Source organism: Oxyura jamaicensis, chromosome 4 (genome assembly GCF_011077185.1).
Source record: "Oxyura jamaicensis isolate SHBP4307 breed ruddy duck chromosome 4, BPBGC_Ojam_1.0, whole genome shotgun sequence".
NCBI classification, from domain to species: domain Eukaryota; kingdom Metazoa; phylum Chordata; class Aves; order Anseriformes; family Anatidae; genus Oxyura; species Oxyura jamaicensis.
In genome coordinates, this window is record NC_048896.1 from 32,213,787 (window position 1) to 32,232,689 (window position 18,903).

At 36.8% G+C, this 18,903-nt stretch overlaps 1 protein-coding gene across 4 annotated transcripts in view; it reads left to right on the forward strand.

Annotated features, from left to right (window-relative positions):
- GALNTL6 (polypeptide N-acetylgalactosaminyltransferase like 6) overlaps positions 1 to 18,903 on the forward strand; it is a 452,994-nt gene that overhangs the window by 164,901 nt on the left and 269,190 nt on the right. For all 4 annotated transcript variants that reach the window (XM_035324503.1, XM_035324500.1, XM_035324501.1 and 1 more), the window contains one exon: positions 3,837 to 3,945. In XM_035324503.1, the coding sequence (XP_035180394.1) occupies positions 3,837 to 3,945 (109 nt within the window). The remainder of the gene's footprint in view (positions 1 to 3,836; positions 3,946 to 18,903) is intronic.

Genomic DNA, 18,903 nt, shown 5'->3' on the forward strand with positions numbered 1-18,903 from the left:
TGAGAAGTGGGAACATGCGAAGACCCAATGTGTGTTCTTCAGCATACCTCGTCTCCCATGATATATTGCTCAGTATTTTGCTTAGCCACAGATTAATAATGCATATTACATTTTTCAATTATGGGCTTGAACACAATCTTATTTGATTATTTCTTTAAAAGTCTAATCCCAGTTTTATGCTGGAGGTGTTTGATAGCATGAATTTTTAATCATTTGTTGGCCTGGCTGCATTAATCTTAAAGGCAACAAAAAGTATTGCTCATTTTAGCATTTATGCTGGGTGAATAATGTTACTTAAGTTTAGCCTATCAGTTTATGGTAGAACATGTGTTCAGTGAAAATTCAGATAATCAGGATCTCTTAACACATCTGTAGTGGGTTTACGTGGCAAGGTTTTGGTAGTGGGAGTCCATAGAGGTGGCTTCTGTGAGAAAAATCTAGAAGCTGCCCCATGTTAGGTAAGGGTCCTGCTGCTGACCAGAGTTGAGCCAATAAGTGATGTTTTTTGCGCCTCTGTGAGAGTATATTTAAGAAAGGGAAAAAAAAACAAACAACAACAACAAAAATGGTCCTACACTGCAGCTGGGAGATAAAGAGGAATGAGAAACAGCCTTGCAGGCGCCAAGGTCAGTGAAGAAGGAGGGGGAGAGGTGCTCCAGGCGCCGGAGCAGAAGTCCTCTGTGGTGGCCTGTGGAGAGGCCCCTGGTGGAGCAGGCTGTCCCCCTGCAGCCCATGGGTCCCACATGGAGCAGATCTCCATGCTGCAGCCCATGCAGGAGCCCCCGGTGGAGCAGGTGGATGTGGCCTGGAGGAGGCTGCGGCCCATGGAGAGCCCCCGCAGGAGCAGGCCCCGGGCTGGAGCTGCAGCCCATGGAGAGGAGCCCACGCAGGAGCAGGGGGTCTGGGGGGAGCTGCTGCCCATGGGGGACCCGTGCTGGAGCAGTTTGCTCCTGGGGGATGGACCCTGTGGTACGGACCCATATCTGGAGCAGTTCTTGAAGAGCTGTTGCCTGTGGGCAGCCCCTGCAGACTCAGTTCAGGAAGGATGGCATCCCATGGGAGGGGCCCCACGGGGGGGAGCAGGGGCAGAGAGGGTCCATGAGGGAGTGTCAGAGATGAAGCATTAGGGACTGACCCCAACCCCCATTCCCTGTTCCCCTGTACTGCTCAGGGGGAGGAGGGAAAAGGGCAGATGGGGGGAAGACGTTTTTGGTTTCTTTCATTTCTTTCTCACTTCTCTAGCTTGTTAGTAATAGGCAATAAATCTTACTATCTCCCTATGCTGAGTCTGTGTTGTCTGTCATGATAATTGTTGAGCGATCTCCCCATCCTTAGCTCAACCCTTGAGCCCTTTGCATCATATTTTCTCCCCTTTCCCTTTGAGGAGAGGGAGTGAGAGAGAGGTTGTGGTGGAACTTGGCTGCCCACCTGAGTAAAACCACCACAACATCCTATATTATGAACTGACTTTGTATTCAGCTACTCAGAACTCATCTTGAGACTGACCATGATGTGCTGCTGTTCTGTCTTTTGTGTATTTGCAAGCAGAAACATTATCAAGGAATCATGGCCTTGCCATTACAGGAGTCAGTTAGTCCATGTATAACAAAACACAAGTTTGATACTTAGTGACATACTTACCATGTATCCAACACTGTACTTGGGGGTTTGTTTGTTACCTGTTTCTTCCTAGGGCAATGTAACTTTTCAAAAGTTTGAGCCATAGCAAGACTTCAGCTTGCTATTTATTATTTCATAGTATTTGGATTTATATTTATCCTTTTGCTAGATTAATTTTCGTGAATTTATTTACTTAAGTATATTATGTTTGCAAGAGAGCCCTGTACTACATTAGACTTGTAAATGTTATCAGGTAAAGTAACTACAAGTAATTAATATTTTTTAAGAGTATTGCATCAAAATGCAAATAGGCAACAGGAAACCAGCTGCTAAATGTACTACTCAGCTTCCTTTCAGAGTGCTGCAAATTTGCCATTTAAATCACTGTTTTTAGGGAAAGGGATCAGCACAGGAATAAATTGTCACTACGGTGAGGTTTATCGTGCTTTTGTTTGTTCTGATAGTCTTGAATTCTTACAACCAAGAAATTCACACTGGCTGTACCTGTGTTGAGAAGAAGCAGAAGTTTAATTGAAGTCAGTCTGTCTGTGCCTCACTTTTAAAAGAGACAGTTAATGTGCTTTGAAGTGGCTAGTTTAGGAAGCTGGGCTCAAGAATCATGTACAACTCTGTTCTAGCTTGTGTTTTTGACTTTAAGAAACAAGCTGCTTAATATTACCATTTGAATGTTATTATTTGAACACAAGAATTATTGAAATTAATGAGTTCATTTTGAGGCCATGAAAGGTTGTATGAAATTGTTTTATCAGAATATCTTTAGTTCTTTAGTTCTTCCAGGTGTGAACCTCTTATGTATGTTAAGACTTGAAAAGAAAAATGTTTTCTTGGAATACGTCTGCAAAAGTTGCAATAGAGGAGTGAACCCAGGATCGATTGCGTTTTGGTAATATGAAACGTTGGTTACCCACCTTCAATATTAAAATTTAAACGTAGGTCATGTTAACAGAATGAGATTGTTGTTTCTCAGTAACTCATTTGTTTGGTTCACATGCTTCATAAATGAAGAAGCATCATACATTCAGAGCATCACTCAGATGTGCCTGAGATTTTTGTTGAGATTTCAAAATATTTCTCAGTAGAAGGCTGATCTAATGTTGTTTCCCCAGAATTGCTCTTCAAGTGTGTTTTCACACATCCTTTGAACATGCTTAACAGCATTTGTAATATGCATTATACATATGCCCTTCATTCTGCACAGTGTGCTGGTTCAAACCTAGGATTAACAGAATGAGATTTTCTCTGTTACTCGTAAGCAGCAACAAATCACTTCTCTTTCTTCAGCACAGATATGGTAAATCATCTTGTTTGTTTATCAGTATTTGCTACACTTTTTTAAACCAATTTTTTTCATAAACTAAGCTTTTCGAAAATGGTTAATGTTACTTGAAACCTTCTGCAGCCTTGTAATACTTCTTACAGATCTAAATTTTGTTTACTTCTAACGGACTTGTAATGGTACTTTTCTATTTTATTTTTGTTAAATACCAGCATTTGGCAGAAAGAATAAGGAAAAAAAGAAAAAGTTTTCAAAGCTCTCGAAAGTTTATTTGTAGTAGAATATAAAAGTCCTTCTTAGCTTTACCCAGGAAATTGGAGTCTGGAAAGCAAAAGCTGCAAGAGGGGGGGGGCGGTTGGGGGCAGATGGAGGGATGGTTGGTTTTTTGTCTCTTTAGTAGATCTCTTATACAGATCTACTGGTTTGAAAGTGCCTCGGGGGTCTCTATACTGTGCTTCTCTAAGGCAGTGGGCCTGGTTTTACATGAATAGAAATAACTCACCATTGGCTATTCCAGGAAACTCCAAAACTAAAGGGAAACATTGGAAGGCGCTGAGTAACTATAACTCCAATCTTGTAGAAATGAGAATTTAGCCAAAAAAAAAAAAAAAAAATCGAGGTACTTCCTGAATTGAAGAATGAGGCATTTTTGACAGCCTGCTGTTTTAGTGGTCCATTTAACATCCATACACTTTTTGTGTAGTAGCTGTAGCAAGACGCTAATAGAAATATTACGGATGTGTTTGACATACTTAAATTAATAACTTAGTCAACACAGTCAAGGCTCAATATTTCCACTGGATAGACTGAATGTTTTGCTCACTAATGCCATATTATAAATGTTCTCTACTAATGCAAACAATACGTGTATGTGCATATTTATTTATGTTTTATGTTTGTTTATTTGCTGTTTTTGCAGACAGTTCCATTGGGCCTGGGAGATGGACAGCTGTTCACCTGGACTGATGGCTTGAAAAGGAAGGACTGGCATGATTATGAAAGTATTCAAAAAGATGCCATGCGTTCAGGTATACTTAAGTTCAGAGCAAATTTAAGTGCTTTGTTTATTTATTTATTTATTTATTTCCCCATATGATTCTTTTTTCCCTTAAGTCAGCTGAAAAGAATCATAACGGTCTGTATTTGCAGCAAGTCACAAGGATTGATAATGTTCTGAACTGGGGGGTCAGAACAAACACAAATATCATATCTCTGAAAACAGCTAAATGAAAACAGGAATGTTTTGAATGCTACTAACTATATAATGATTGCAAAAATAATAACAGAATATTTTTCATGTTGAAATTTGTTGTGATACTTTTAAAAAGTAGCAAAAGTGTTGGTTTCCAAACAAAGGGACATGTATAACAGCGGAAGCTGAGTTGTCTTTAAATCAGTGGAAAAATCTGAGCCCAGTACCTACAATTGTCAAGAAAATCCAGGGTTATGTTAGGAACAAATTTTGACCCTATTACCATTGTTGAACTCCAGTCTTGTAGTCGTACTTAGGCTAAAGCTACTTCATTCTGACAGTCTAAAATGATGTGAAAATGGAAGCAAATTGTATTTGCAGATGCACTGAAGGACACTTGGTTACACTGAGTAATGTAATTTTAATGTACCTCTATGTGCTGTAGGCCATATGTGCAAACAAAGGTTTGTATTCCTCATTCTGTCATAGGAGCATGTTCAGAGTTCAGTCTTTCTTTTGTAATATAATTTACAGCTATTCAGAATAAGATGAATTAAATTAAAAGGAAAGGAAGGGAAACAGCAGTTAAATTGAACCTTAATCAGTGTCTGAAAGTCATTATTTTACAAAGGCCCATCTACTATTATAAAATAAATCATGCTGTCTTGATCCAACTGTCAGAAGACAGCCAACACCTCCCCCCAAATACCTCTATAACTAAATCCAGTTGACAGAGTCGTAGTATTTGGTAAATATTTCATTTTGTGAGGTCTTGAGCCACTAGAATATTTCAAGTGCAGATTAATTTTATAAACCGGTTTTCCCTTTCTCTTTTGAATATTTTTGATCACTAACTTAAAAAATGATCTTTCCCTTCTACATGTCCTTAGGATGAAACAATGTGGGGGGTGGGATGAAGATATTTTAGGCATTTTAGGATTTGTCAGATCAGTGTTAACTTTGTTCCAAATTACATACAGGATTAGCTTTTATTCCAACTATATGTAGAATGACAAATATCTAAGAGAATGCACAAACTAGAAGCAGCATATATTTAGAAACGTGTAGAGATGTAGGGAATGCCACATGTTTAGGATGTGGACCTTTTTGAGAGTAGTGCACTGACATTTTGGCAATGGACTTTTGATTCTTGAATACTTAATGTGAACCCCATGTGTTTTGGAAAATAAATGAAAATACTTATGATTATCTGATGGATAGCTAGCTGTAGCATTACCTTTGTAATGCAAGCCATAACATGGAGTTGACTAAGAAATTGGCAAAACACGTTACATGGCATTGTCCTACTTGTAAAATTATAATTGCAGTAGAATGCCCAAGTGTGTGAGTATTTTACCAGTAAATTTATTTTCTTGAGAAAAATAATGCATTAAATTCTTCTGACTTATGTTTTTATTGGTTTCCTGAGTGTTTGCTGAGTTTGAACAGCTTAAAAATCTTTTTTTTTGTGTGTGTGTCATTATTATTCATTACATTAAACTAAGTTTTAATGTTTTGTTGTTGAAATCACGATATAGTAATTCAAATGCAAAGCTAGAGTACAAAAGTATCTCTGTGCACTCTTTTAGGACATTCTGTATAATTTCTGTTCATACTAGCAAAACAAAATTTTGACATCAACTTTTAGTTAAAAAAATACTTAGAGAATAAGCTCTACAATCTGAAGGCATGAAAATAACACCAATGGAAGGACTTCTCAGGTGATGTCAGAAAAGGCAGTCAATGGCTATTACACAGAAAAGAGGAAAATAGTGAATTAGAATCCAGTTTATCTGTAAATCTTAGTTTTGCGTGTACTGGGAATGGGCATTTCATAAACATAACTACAGAGAGGTGCTAACATGGCTACTCTTTCAAGACCAAAAGTTTTTATCCCCTTTTATTCCACAAAATCAAAACTGATGTTCCCGAGTTTGATAGGTGCGCCTTGAAAAGTAATCATTTAATTGTTTTAAAGCTGAAGAGTAAAGTCATTTGCAGGATATGCAGAAAGATTGTACTATTTCTGTTCATTTCAAGTGTTCTAGCTCATCTTTCTTGTCTCTAAAATAAGAAATAATCTAGTGTCTAACTACTGAAGTGAGTTCATGTTACTTTTGGTTTTGTGGGGCTTTGCTTTCAAATGTGTTTTTACGCTGCTTTTGCCAGTAGTTCACATTCTTTTAGCATCATGGTGGTACCTAAGAAGGATGTTGAGACTGGAGAAAGTAATGGAGTGGCAAGGCTCTACATGCATAAGCTCCTGATACAGCTAAACCAAAATTAATATTCAAAGGCTCTTCCAGATATAAAGGCTTCAAAAAGTGGTACTATTTTTTCAATTTCAATTATACTGAAATTGCTCGTGCTACAGATCATTCCAAGATCAGTTTCTTTCAGATGGAAATATTTGGTGAAGCCACTTTAGACGGTAAAACGTGCTTGTGTGCTTCCCACCTGACAACAAAGGGCATTACAGATGCCATCACACTGTGTCTGCCTTTTACTGCCACTGTTCTACCACTTAGGAGGTGAATCTGTCCGGTGTCCACATGTGCTCCATATGTTTTTTATTCAACATTCTTTGATAGTTTAGAGCTAGTTACAAGATCTTCATTGTAGGGATATGTTGCTTTTACATGTGAGAAGAGCTACCTCCAAGTTCGGCAGATGGCTGCCTCTCTTCTGATCTCTGGCATTCCTATGGTCCCTAGCAAGTGATCCCACCAGCTGGGCTTCGTGGCCATCTATTTCCAGAGCAGTGGCCCCACAATCCCAGCCTCAGACCACAACTTAGAGTTGTGTGTAATGGCTAGAAGTTCAGTCTAGTGCACTGATCTAGTCTGTGGTTATCTTGAACCCCTCAAGCCCCATTTTAGGTGTCGCAAAGGACTTTTTGGGGTTAACCCCAGTAGGAAGCTCTTCAACGCACAACCATTCTCCCACTCTTTTCCCCACATATGGGTGGGGGAGTGTAAAGAAAAGAAAAAAGCAAGAAATCTCATGTGTCAATATACAGTTTAATAAGCAAAGGGAGGAGGAATAAGGAAGGAAAAAAAGGAAACAAGTGATGCAAAGGCAATTGGTTACCACCTCCTACAAACAGACAGATGCCCAGCTGGTCTCCAGGCAATGGTTACCCTCCCCCAGGCTGCTCTTCCCTCTATTTTATTGCTGAGAGTGATGTTACGTGGCATGAAACATCCTTTTGGTCAGTTTGGGTCAGTTATGGGTTGTGTCTCCTCCCAGCTTCTTGCCTATCCCAAACCTACTTGTTGGGGCAACAGAGTTGGAAAAAGAAAAAGTCTTGAGGCTTTGCAAGCACATAGTCAAAACATTGGTGAGTGATCAACACTGTTTTAGTCACAAATTCAAACCCATTATATACAGGCTGCTGTGAAGAAAATTAACTGCATTCCAGCCAGACCCAGTACACATGTCAAAATCCTTAGAGAAATCTTTGATATAGCTGGAAGAGAGCTGAGCTCTCCTCACTCTTTGTCCAGAAACTCCATAAATGATCCTACTTTTCCAGCTGTATTGGAATAATTGCATGTTACTGGAACAGGGTTGCATGGCCTGTAATTAAGGCAGCAGTCTGGAAGTCTATAAATTTAAGTTTAATTTCCAGTTTTCTCACAGGTATTCCATTTTCTCGGTGACTCAGTTTCTTGTCTTGAAAAGAGATAATGCTTTCTCACTCTATCAAGATTGTTGTAGGTTATTGTTTCTTACCAGTGGCAAAAATACAAAGCCATCTTTGAAGACATAACTCCTTAAAAGTGAATTTGTTTGCTACCCATATTTTTTCTGTACCCTCGTAAAAATCTGTAAATTAGCTTGGAATGTGGGACTGCACTGCTATCCGTTTTCCACATCACATTCCAGTAGAACACTCACAGGTTTCTCTGAGATATGGCCATGGTCTTACTGATACTGTTGCACAGATTCACAAAATGGCAATGGGCTCCTACACCTGTGCCCAGCTGTATTATGCAGTATAGAATATGTACTGTACAGCTGGCATTGAAGGGAAATTGTCATCCAGTCTGCTTGGATTTTGCTGTCTGATCTCAAACCGTATGTCCTTTTGATTTACAAAAGAAAAAGAGGAAATCCAAAACAAAACAAAAAACAAAACAAAACAACTTGCATTTTCCCAAGTTAAATGGATATGCAGATGAGTTAAAAATTCCCCACTAACAACTCTCCAGATAAAAGTTGGTATGTTAGTGATTCCTTCATCTCCAGAAATGATGATGCAATGCTGGCACAAATGGTCACAGTTTAATAAATGATTTCTTGGTAGTCCAATGCAAGGTCAGTGAAACAGATCGTTCAGGCCATCCCAGATAAGTCATTTTCTTGCAAAGAAGAAATGAGTTGTGGATCTGCAGGTCACTTGGCATGTATTATCTGCCATGAATGACAAGCCTGAAGTCCTAGATAGATATGAAAGAAACTAATTTACATGATACTGGTGAAAATATTAGTGATTCTGTCAGTATAGATGGAATGCCCAACCTTCTATAGATAAATTTTATACAAATCATTGCTGAACTATAAATGGATTTTTTTGGGGGGGAAAAAAAAAATCTTGAAATCATCATAATATCTAGTTTTGATGCTTTCCAAATGTGGCGTCTCAATTTATTATTTCAAAATAAGAATTTGGAACTTGATTATTTTAAAATTCCCCAAATTGAGTTTTTTTTTTTTTTTTTTTTTTTTTTTTTTTTGTGGTGTTATTTAAATCCTCTCTCTCTCTATATTTTTTTGAAAAATCTTTCTTTCATGCATGTGTGTTGCTTACCTTGCCTGCACAGAACTTTTGGAACTCATAAAGCAGCCAGGTGATTTACAGGAATGATCCAGGTGATTTACAGGAATGATCCAGGTGACTGAAAGATGAGTTTGTTCTGCTTGAGAAGCTTTTTCCATACTTACCTGTATTGCTGAAGATGGTTCTTTTAATAATAAATAAATAAATAAGAAAGAAAAATAGGAAGAGAAAAAGAGAGAAAGAAAGAAAGAACACAACAAGACACAGTAGTAAAGATACCTGCTGGATTTTATTATTTGCTTTACATTCTTTAAAAGGCTAAGCAATGAGCACCCATATTTTAAATGTATGTATAAAATAGCTAAGCAATGTCTCTTCCCTCTTATATTGAAAGGAAAGTGTGTGCCTGGATACGCTGCATAGAATAGAACAGAATAATTCGGTTGGAAGGGACCTTCAAAGATCATCTACTCCAGCTGCCTTCAGGGCTAACCAGAACTTAAAGCATGTTATTGAGGGCATTATCCAAACATCTCTTGAGCACAGACAGGCATGGGTCATCAACTACTTCTGTAGGAAGCCCGTCCCAGTGTTTGACCACCCCATGGTACAGATATTTTTTTTCAGATGCCCAGTCTGAACCTCCCCCGGTGCATCTTTGTGCCATTCCCCCACGTCCTGTCATCAGTTCCCAGGGAGAGCAGACCAGCACCTCCTCCTCTGCATTCCCTCCGCAGGCAGTTATAGGGAGCAATGAGGTCACCTCTCAACCTCCTTTTCTCCAAACCAGGCTACCCAAACGTCTTCAGCATTGACTCATAGGGTATGACTTCTATCCCTTTTCACCCTTTTCTCAGATATTTTGATATTGTTGATCAATTCTATTTGTGAAATTACAGCCTTTGATATAGGATTTTTCATCCTGTGTTGTAGATTTTAAAATTTCTAATTCTGTCTGGAATCTTCGTTTTTCTTTGACCACTATGTTTTTCTGCAGAATGCTTTTATCAGGTTAACTGTATATTTTGTGTATGCTATCATGTTTACCCTTGCTTTTTTATTATGAGTTAGAAAAAGCACTGGAACTACATTAGGAATTATTTTGTTGTTTTACTTGAAGCTTCTTTCTCTTAACCTCGTTTTTAATGATGTTTCAATATTTTCAATCTGAGTGGAAATAAAACTTCCAAGGGAGGTCTAGTAACTTTTGTTGGTTAATTTTGATATATGAATGCAAGAAATCAATAGAGAGAATGTAGTGGAAGGTTGCAGAAGCAGCTAATTGCTATACTGTTAGTAGAAAAGGGAAGATAGCCAATTAGTTCCAGTTATCCAAGTCCTGATTTACTCAAAGGCAGAAGGGACTGTTTAATGACTTTTATAAATATACTGCTCATCAGTACAGAATAGACATAGTGAAATCAAAGATATTTTATTCAGTCATCCCAATCACTTCCATTTTTCTCTGAATATTATTCTTTCATTACTTCAAAACTAGTGATTGAAATATAGAAAAAGGAATCTGAACGTTTACCTTTAAAAAGAAAAATCTTGATGTGATTCTCATAGGTACTTTAGGAAAAAATAAAAGAAAAAAAAGGTTGTTTCCATTTTCTGAAGCAACCCATTAAGTCAATCACATACTCCAATGGAGAGGGAGGGAACAGAGTAAGCTAATCAGAGAAACCGACTTTATTAGAGCGGATGTCATGCCATCTTTCTGACAAGAAACTAGCATTTAAACTAAGCGCTGTTTCTATTAATTTGTTTTCCTCTGGGAATACAACTGATGCCATGCCTTGATGAAAAATATGCTTAATTTACATTAAAATGATAGAAACTGTAAACAAATGCAAATCTTCCATGTCTTTTTTTTTTTTTTTTTTTTTAGGCAAGAGGTAAACATTGTCTCATGTATATCTGAAGGTATTCCCCTATGTAAATACAACTTGTGTTAATGACCTGGGTAGCTACTGGTATGTGTGTTAGTCCAGGTACATCAACAGTGATGGTATCAGGGTAGTGCAAGGCTGCCTGGATGTCTAGATGGAACAGAATTCCAGAATGCTGAAGTCCGTGGTATTACTGTTTATTGACTGGGCAGGTTTCTTCGCTTCATAAGAGATTTCCCTAGTTCCCTCTTGTTGTCTGGGGAGGAATCTGAGAATATGTCTATCAATATCTTCACTTCAGAAGCGTGACAATTGCTGTGGTGCCAATGACCACTGATTTCCCAGGCTTTCTGAACAGAACTAGAATTCTGAGGTGCCCTGAATGCTCCTAAAAACTATGAGATTCACAAGAGAGCCACGAACACCTAAGGCAGTAATTCAAAAGCATCCATGAGAAGAAATTCTGTTGATTCTACTGCTGTCTTTGTACCCTGGGTAAGACTAAGAGTCCTGGAGAATCTGTCAATGTCATTGTTACTTCATTTCTGAAAGTTATTATGTCTATTTCCATCAAGAAATTCTCTACTGTGTGTGCTCATCAATTACAAGTGATAGCATTAATGATGAATTACAGCCCTTCTCAGATAAGAGGAACAATTCAAATGTGCAATTCTTGGGCTTTTAGAGAAGTATAGATTGAACATTTATATTTGAATATGGTGCTATTTCTGGTCATGAAAAGCTATTTCTAAGTACAAGTGATAGCTTTTCCATTGTTAAATACTGCAAAATGGGAACTGGCAGAATGGAAAAATGGAAACTTTTCAGCAGAACAGAACTGATGAGAAAACAACAACAACAAAAAGATTGGATTTCTGAATAATTGTTGATCAATTCTATTTGTGAAATTAATAGCCGATAAAGAGACGTGGAAAGATTGCATACCAGAAGTTCCTTAGTGTTTGTTTTTTTTTTTTTGGTTTTCAGTTTGTTTCACATTGTTAGGGAAAGAAAATATTTCAAAAGGCTGTTCATTAAATACTGTCTTTGTTTGTTTATTTTCCTTTATTCGCTGTTTTGAAGATATTTTGGACTCCTTGAATGTGTTTGCCTAAATGATTGTGATATTTGATGGCCATTGAAAATTCACTATAATTGAAGCAAATTTGGGAAATAATGGTAACTGCTAGAGACCTGTGTTTAGAGCTCTAAACATAAATTTTGAAAAAATCTTTGTCTTCAAAAGAAATGGGTTAAGGAATTGATAAAGTGACTTCTAAGATTTGGCTGTCAATACTTTTATGTTTGACTGTTGAGTTGTATGGCTCCTGTCTGCTAATAATTCTCAGAGGAAAAAACTTCTGCAGTGGGCTGTATCACCCAGTGGTTATCCTATATTGAGCCATTTGCACAGTCTTTCTTTCTCCTATTTATTTATTTAAATAGCATGTGGGAGACTTATGTGGAGGGAAGGAATGAAAGCTATAGTTCTTCCCCATATTCAATATCGTCTTTACTTTTCTGCTTCTTCAAAATGTTATCTTGGCCAGGAGGGAAGGAATTTAAAGCCCCTTGACCTTTACATGCCTCAGCGCAGGCATTCATACACATTAGTTCATCAGAGAAGTATTAAAATATGTATTATTAAAATATCTGTATTATTAAAATACCAGATGATTGTGGCTTACCTAGAACCACGCAGGCAGCACAGACAGATAGCAACTGTCCTTCCATGTGTACACAGGTTAATCTTATTGTAAACCAGTATATTTCAGACTAAAGATTCTTGGTTGTTTTCATATATTCAGAAGCTGGAGCTTGGAAACAAAACTAAACTAAACAAAGATACTGTAAACAAACTAAATAAGAACCTGAAAAATAAATGAACTGTATACTTTGGTGATGAAAATAGAAATACTCTGTTTCTAATACTCTATATTCCTGGGCTTTACTGTAAAGGAGGCAAAAGAGTCAAGAATGTTTTGTGTACACAAGAATAAAGTAGTGAACACCTGAGATTTGACTTCTGTGTGACATAAAGAAATGGTGCACTGGTGATTTTATTTTTTTCCCATCACTTCTGATCTTAGTTCTTCGGAATCAAGTCTGATAGAATAATTTCCCCAGATTTCTGTGGTTAGTCTTTATTGTTCTCAATAGTGCCTGTTCTTAGGTTTAGAAGAATTTTTCAAAGCAAAGCTTAGTGCCAGAATGACTCTAGACGTTTTTAGGCAACATCATACAGGGGAATAACATAAGATAGGGAATTGCATTTAATGTTGCTATAGGTTATGAAAAAAATAGTTCTGTGATACTTATGCAAAGAACAATAATCAAAGCGGGGGCAGGGGTAGTATATACTAAAATACTGATTTACTTATCCTGTATATCTGAAATGGGATTATACATTTGGAACTCTGTCAACACTGTACGTTAACTACATTTACTAAATATAATTTAGGTTTCTGATCTTGCAATCCCTTTAGAAAGATTTGTGAACTTGCAATATAATTGGAACTGCAGTGTTAGCCAATGTCTGATAAGTAGTCATAACCTAATAGTTCATAGCATTAATCGTGAAAATGCTTCCTGTAGTTTACAATGTATTGTTTCATAAAAGGCAAAAATGTTCATCGGGTTATCTTAATGCAAGTCTGACATGATTAAAAAATTCTGAAATGGAATGTTAATCATTGCTTGTCAAGGAAATGGCATACAAAGGGTATATAATGAGAAAGAGATGGTTACAATCTACTGTAGATACATAAAGTGGTTCACATACTAAAAAAAATTGCACTGTAAAATATAAAGCACTGTCAACTATGATCTGATTCTAACACTCAAGCTTAATGGTCTGGATGGCCTCCTGAAAACAATTTGAAGCCAGGTGCCAAGCATAAATACATCTATTATGCTCTCAAATATTGGTTTGGAAAGAGATACTTGAAATACTTTCAGCAATGCCTTCTCCAAAAGTTTAAACCTTGATATGTAGAAAATACAGGGTTGTTTTGTTTGACTTTTCACTGAAAAATGCTGAAGTTTTTTTTCTTGGATGACAACTAACTTGCTTCCTCAGATTGTGAAATAATATTTCACTGTATTAGTTGTGGTGATTTGGGGTTTAATACAGACCTCCTCAGGATCTCGCATTGCCAGCTCATAATGCATGGCTACGCAAGAAGCCAGAAGAGTAACTGTGACTGTATAGCACTTGTTTGTATTGGAAAATTGTGCCTGTGGTAAAACCAACTCTCGCCACTTAAATATATATATGAAAGGGAGTTCATGTATGGCTGTAAGTCAGAGTCAGGGTTCCTTTTAAGAGTTGTTTCTGGAAAGCACAATGACGCAGTGGTCCCAGTACATTAAACAAATATTTGAGGCATTTCTAGTGGTTGAACTTAGCTAGATGCTTCCCCAGTTCTTCCCCAGCCCCATCCACAACCCCACACCCTCCTTTGAAAACTCATTACTACTGAAATGTAAGCTAATTTGTTAGGACTACACCAGTGCACCCTTCTGTACTGGGCATCGGCATGTTGATTTTTACCATGACAGGCAGAAAGAAAGTAGCATTTCCAGTAACTCAGCAAGAAATGTCTATGAATACACTATAAACCAAGGGTACATTTTCTAGCTTGAAACTAGTGTGTAAATTTCAGGAAGTGTTCTTACAAAAATTTTGGAAGTTGCTCGTCTTTCCTCTTTTTCTTTTCCCCATGCATTTGCATGTTGTTGTCAGTGTGTGCACAATTTAAAACAAAAAAGAAACAACCAAACCAAAGCAAAGTAAAAGAAAATGCCAAGAAACAGATACTGACTGTCAATTAACTTATGATAGTCCTAAGGTTATTATTACCCCTTCTGTACAGCCGTAAAGATCTGTCAGTGGACTTGCATCAGTATTAGTGATGAAGTTGTGATGCTGGTGAATGTATTTAATGTATAATGTTTAATACTTGGGGGTTGAAAAGAGTGGCTGCCTGGAAGTATGAAGAGAGAAAGAAATATACACACAACTGAGAGTTATCCAGAATAGGTTTATCTATGTGTGGAAGGAGAAGGAAGGGAGAGCTCTATAGACCATCTAAATTGAGTTGACTTGTGATATGTGTGAAAATTATCAAGTTTGTCAGTTCAGAGCAATTATAGCTTGGCTCAGTGGCACAAAGAAACATTGCTTTCTTTTGCATTTCCGTTTCCAGTTGTTACTTGTTTTGCTCTGGAAGTCCCAATTCAATGAAGAGCAAAATGCATCATCACTAAACTGTGGCAAAAGAACTGTAACAAGTACTTGACAGCAATTATAGCATATCAACACCATACTTTTCAGTTCAGAAGCAGTGACATAAGACAAATTTCCCTTACTACTTTTGTATCGTCTTTTAAGTTTAAAACAGAATAAGGTGCTGTCAACCAGCTTTAAAGACTCTTTCATTTAAAGATTTAAGGAAGGCTTTCCTTTGACCTGAATCCATGTCAAAAGACCCATAAGAGGGGCTTTTTTCTCCCTCTAATGTACATAATACTGGAGGGAACTGGTTATCAGCACAGTATGATGGTGCCACATATTTATTACCTGCACACTCCTCTTGTATGTTACAGACTTTATGATCTAGAATGATCATGAAGATAATCACAAGAAAGTCTTTCCAAAGAAATTAGAAAGCTGTTTACACTCTCAAATTCACCATTTGTTCACTTTACCATTGCATTGTTAAAGTTCTTCAAAGACGATGAATAATGTATTGCTTTACAATACTATCTATGTGCTTCTAATTTGACTTGATGCTGTAAGACTATTTTTCATGTATTGAAAATACAACTTGGCAGGTCACATAGCAGATTTCAGCACGATCTCAGAGTATATTTTAGCCTCTTGGCCTTCAAAAGGCCAGCAAGAGGTTTGAATATAATAGTCATTGCTAAATAATAATAATAATAATAATAATAATAAATCATGGCATTATCAGTATTTTTAAAAATGGAGTCAATCTCACTTTTGTTATTTGTCAGCTAAATTACTCTTAAAAGAGGTCTATACTTTTATGTTTTTAAATCATAGTTAAGTAATTTCAGGTTACCCAGGCTATTGCTTGTATTTTACATGTTAATTATTTGGATAATAATTATAATAATATTGAATAATTCTAATTTGGGTAATAATAATGTGTTTTGGAAACCAGTCTATGTCTGTGAGGCTGCTGATACTTCCAGTTGTTCCTTGCATTGTTGTTTCATAGTAGCCTACAAAAGGTGAGACTGATCCTGAAGCACAGTGAGCACTGGCGTATAAATCAGGGAAGGAGTATTCTTCAGAGGGAGGGCAAGATGGCAGACACTGTTTAGTGCTGATTCCCTTGTCTGCCCAGGTCTGCTTTCCTGCCTGTTCAAGGGCAGGAAGGCTGTTCTGGTCACTGAATACTTAGAGTCGCTCTCCGGGAATTTTTAGTTGAGAGACTAATTGTAATATTGTCATCCAAAAAAAAAAAAAAAAGCCTCTAAATGACAACCTATTAGTTTATTTGTTTTTCTATATATTTTTTGTTGTTGTTCCCAGCAGTTATACTGGGAAGAAATCCAAGTTCCACATGCTTCAGAAGAAAGAGTGAAGGCTTTAAGGTGTTAAAGTTCTAGAGAGTTGACATCTTAATTAGCTGTTATTAATCAGTAAGTTAAGCTAGTTACTAAAAAACTGCCACTTAAGTATGGCATTTAAATGACCTTTTCCCCAGCTTATACAACCATCAACTTCTTTGAAGTTTTTAATAAGCCATGATACAGATAGATAATCTTTTCATCTGCTTTTTTTTTTTTTTTTTTTTTTTTTTTTTTGTCTTCTTACGATTCTGATGTTTTACGTGGAAGTTAGGAGTCCTTGAACATTTTTTGACAATTTCATATGCTCAAGTAACACTTTTTCAGTGTGTATCTTTAATTTAGTATATAATAACTACACATCTCAAAAATGCTAATCAGGGTATTCATAAAAGGATGGATTCTTGGCTACAATTTTAGCCTGCTGGTGAGGCTTAGTTTAGACCTATCATTTTAGGGAAGTTTAGTCTCATTGCTGTAAGAACTAAATTCAGGAGCTAAATCCCTGTTTTGAGAAGGCCCTTTAATAAGAAATTTTGAGGGCAATTGTCTCACTGAATGCCTTGATAAAGAACAGTTAATGTTTTCAGATATTTCTTAGTTGCACACTGTTGCAGTTCTTCTGTTGCACACTGTGGACTCATGCATAGTTAAACTTGATACAAACAAATGGGAGAAGAGAGAAGGAAAGGAATTGATCGGGAGGTTTCTCATTGCTTAGTGTTCAACCAGGATGTAATGTGTAGGGATCTTTTAATTCATTTATTTTTAGAACAAACTCCTGCAGGCATTAAAATCCTATTGAAGGATAGGTTCTTTCAATAACCTTAAGTGTATTTCATGCATTTTCACAGGCCATCAAGATGATAAATGCATTGTAAAGAAAGTGAGCTCATTACTAGTGATTTCTGTCATCTTCAAGTCTGACTTTAGCAAAAGCATCATGGATTTTGGAAAACGTATTCTGAAAATATATTGAAAACAAAAGAATAAAGACTCAGTAATAAGAATGAATTTATCTTGGTATGTCAAAAATTGAAAACATTTTAAAATGGCAGATTTAATCTTACATAGAGAATCTTCCTCAACGTCAACAAGTCTTGATCTGGTCTAAATCCTCTGTTATAATTATAATGTTTTGAAAGATTTTAAAAGTTAAGTTCACTCCCTGGGAAAGTAGGAAATTATTTCTCTATCATTTCTTAAATTTATAGAATCATAGAATGGTTTGGGTTGGAAGGGAAGGTTTTCAGAAAAGGAATGCAACTGATGAATCAAAGGAAGACATGGAAAGGAGAAAAAAGCATTGAGATAAAAAGTGTTACTTTAGGTCTGGTAGGAAAAAAATAAAAAGTACTATACTTTAAGTAAAGCATAAAGACTTAGGTAGACCAAAGCCAAGAACATGTCATAGCTTGAGTTTCAGTTGTTTATCTGCTGTAACTGCACCTTGCTAAATCTTAGCATGTTGATTCAGTTCCTTGAGATCACACAGCATGTCTTGAGGATAATTCTCATACATCTGAGTTTTGGGGAAGTGGTTTGTTTGTTAAACTAGGTAATTACGTGTATACTCAGTGTCAGCCTCATAAACTAATGATTATCTGAGAACAATGGCACTGAATTTTATAATGTCGTTGGTCCATGTGGACTTGAATATGAGATAAAACATATACATGCTACATGAGGAAGTTACTGTCATGGCCCTGAGTTTGCAAAATCCCTTGCTTATAAGTCCTCTTCTCAGCTTTACAGAAGGAGGAAGGATGGCCTTGTTACTGAGTCACTGTGTTGGGAATCAGCTGGCTTAGTTCTTGTTCCTGAGTCTGCCTTAGACTTTAATTGTGTTTGTTATCTCCATAGGTAGGAATGGCTATAGGCTTTCTTCTTGAGTTTACATGCTAAATCTATGGATTCTTTCTCTGTAGGATGCACATGGGGTAGTGCTTCTGTTGCACACTGTGGACTCATGCATAGTTAAATTCCTTTTTCCAGGCTGTTCCATCTTATTTATGCAACAGCCACAAAGCCAGCTCTGAGAGCTAGTTTAGGTTGATTTATGAAAAGAAAAATGAAAATAAAATATTAAAGAATTCCTACTAACAGAGTTGCTCCATGGCACACCCTGTTACTTTCCTGTGATGGAATACATTAAACAGCACGTGCTTATAATATGTCTAAGAATTAAGAAACAAAAGGGTGAGAGAAAAGTCTTGTGTTACTTACAGCTGTTCAAAGCCTTTAATGTAATATTTCTGGGCCTCCTAAAACTGTACCTGTGCAACTGTAATTTTGCATTAACTTTGAGGAGCTGCTCAGTTCTTTTATATACTATGGTAGTAACAGTTTAGTCTGAGCTTTTCCAAGAGATCAGCTTGGACACTTGCATTAATTACAGAAAATTTGCTAGCACTAGAGACTATTAGAATGCTATTTTTGAGACAGATTTGTGTGAATTAATTTATTTCAGCACTGAAACAAACACCTTACGTAGTATTTCTTCAGGTTACATAGTAAT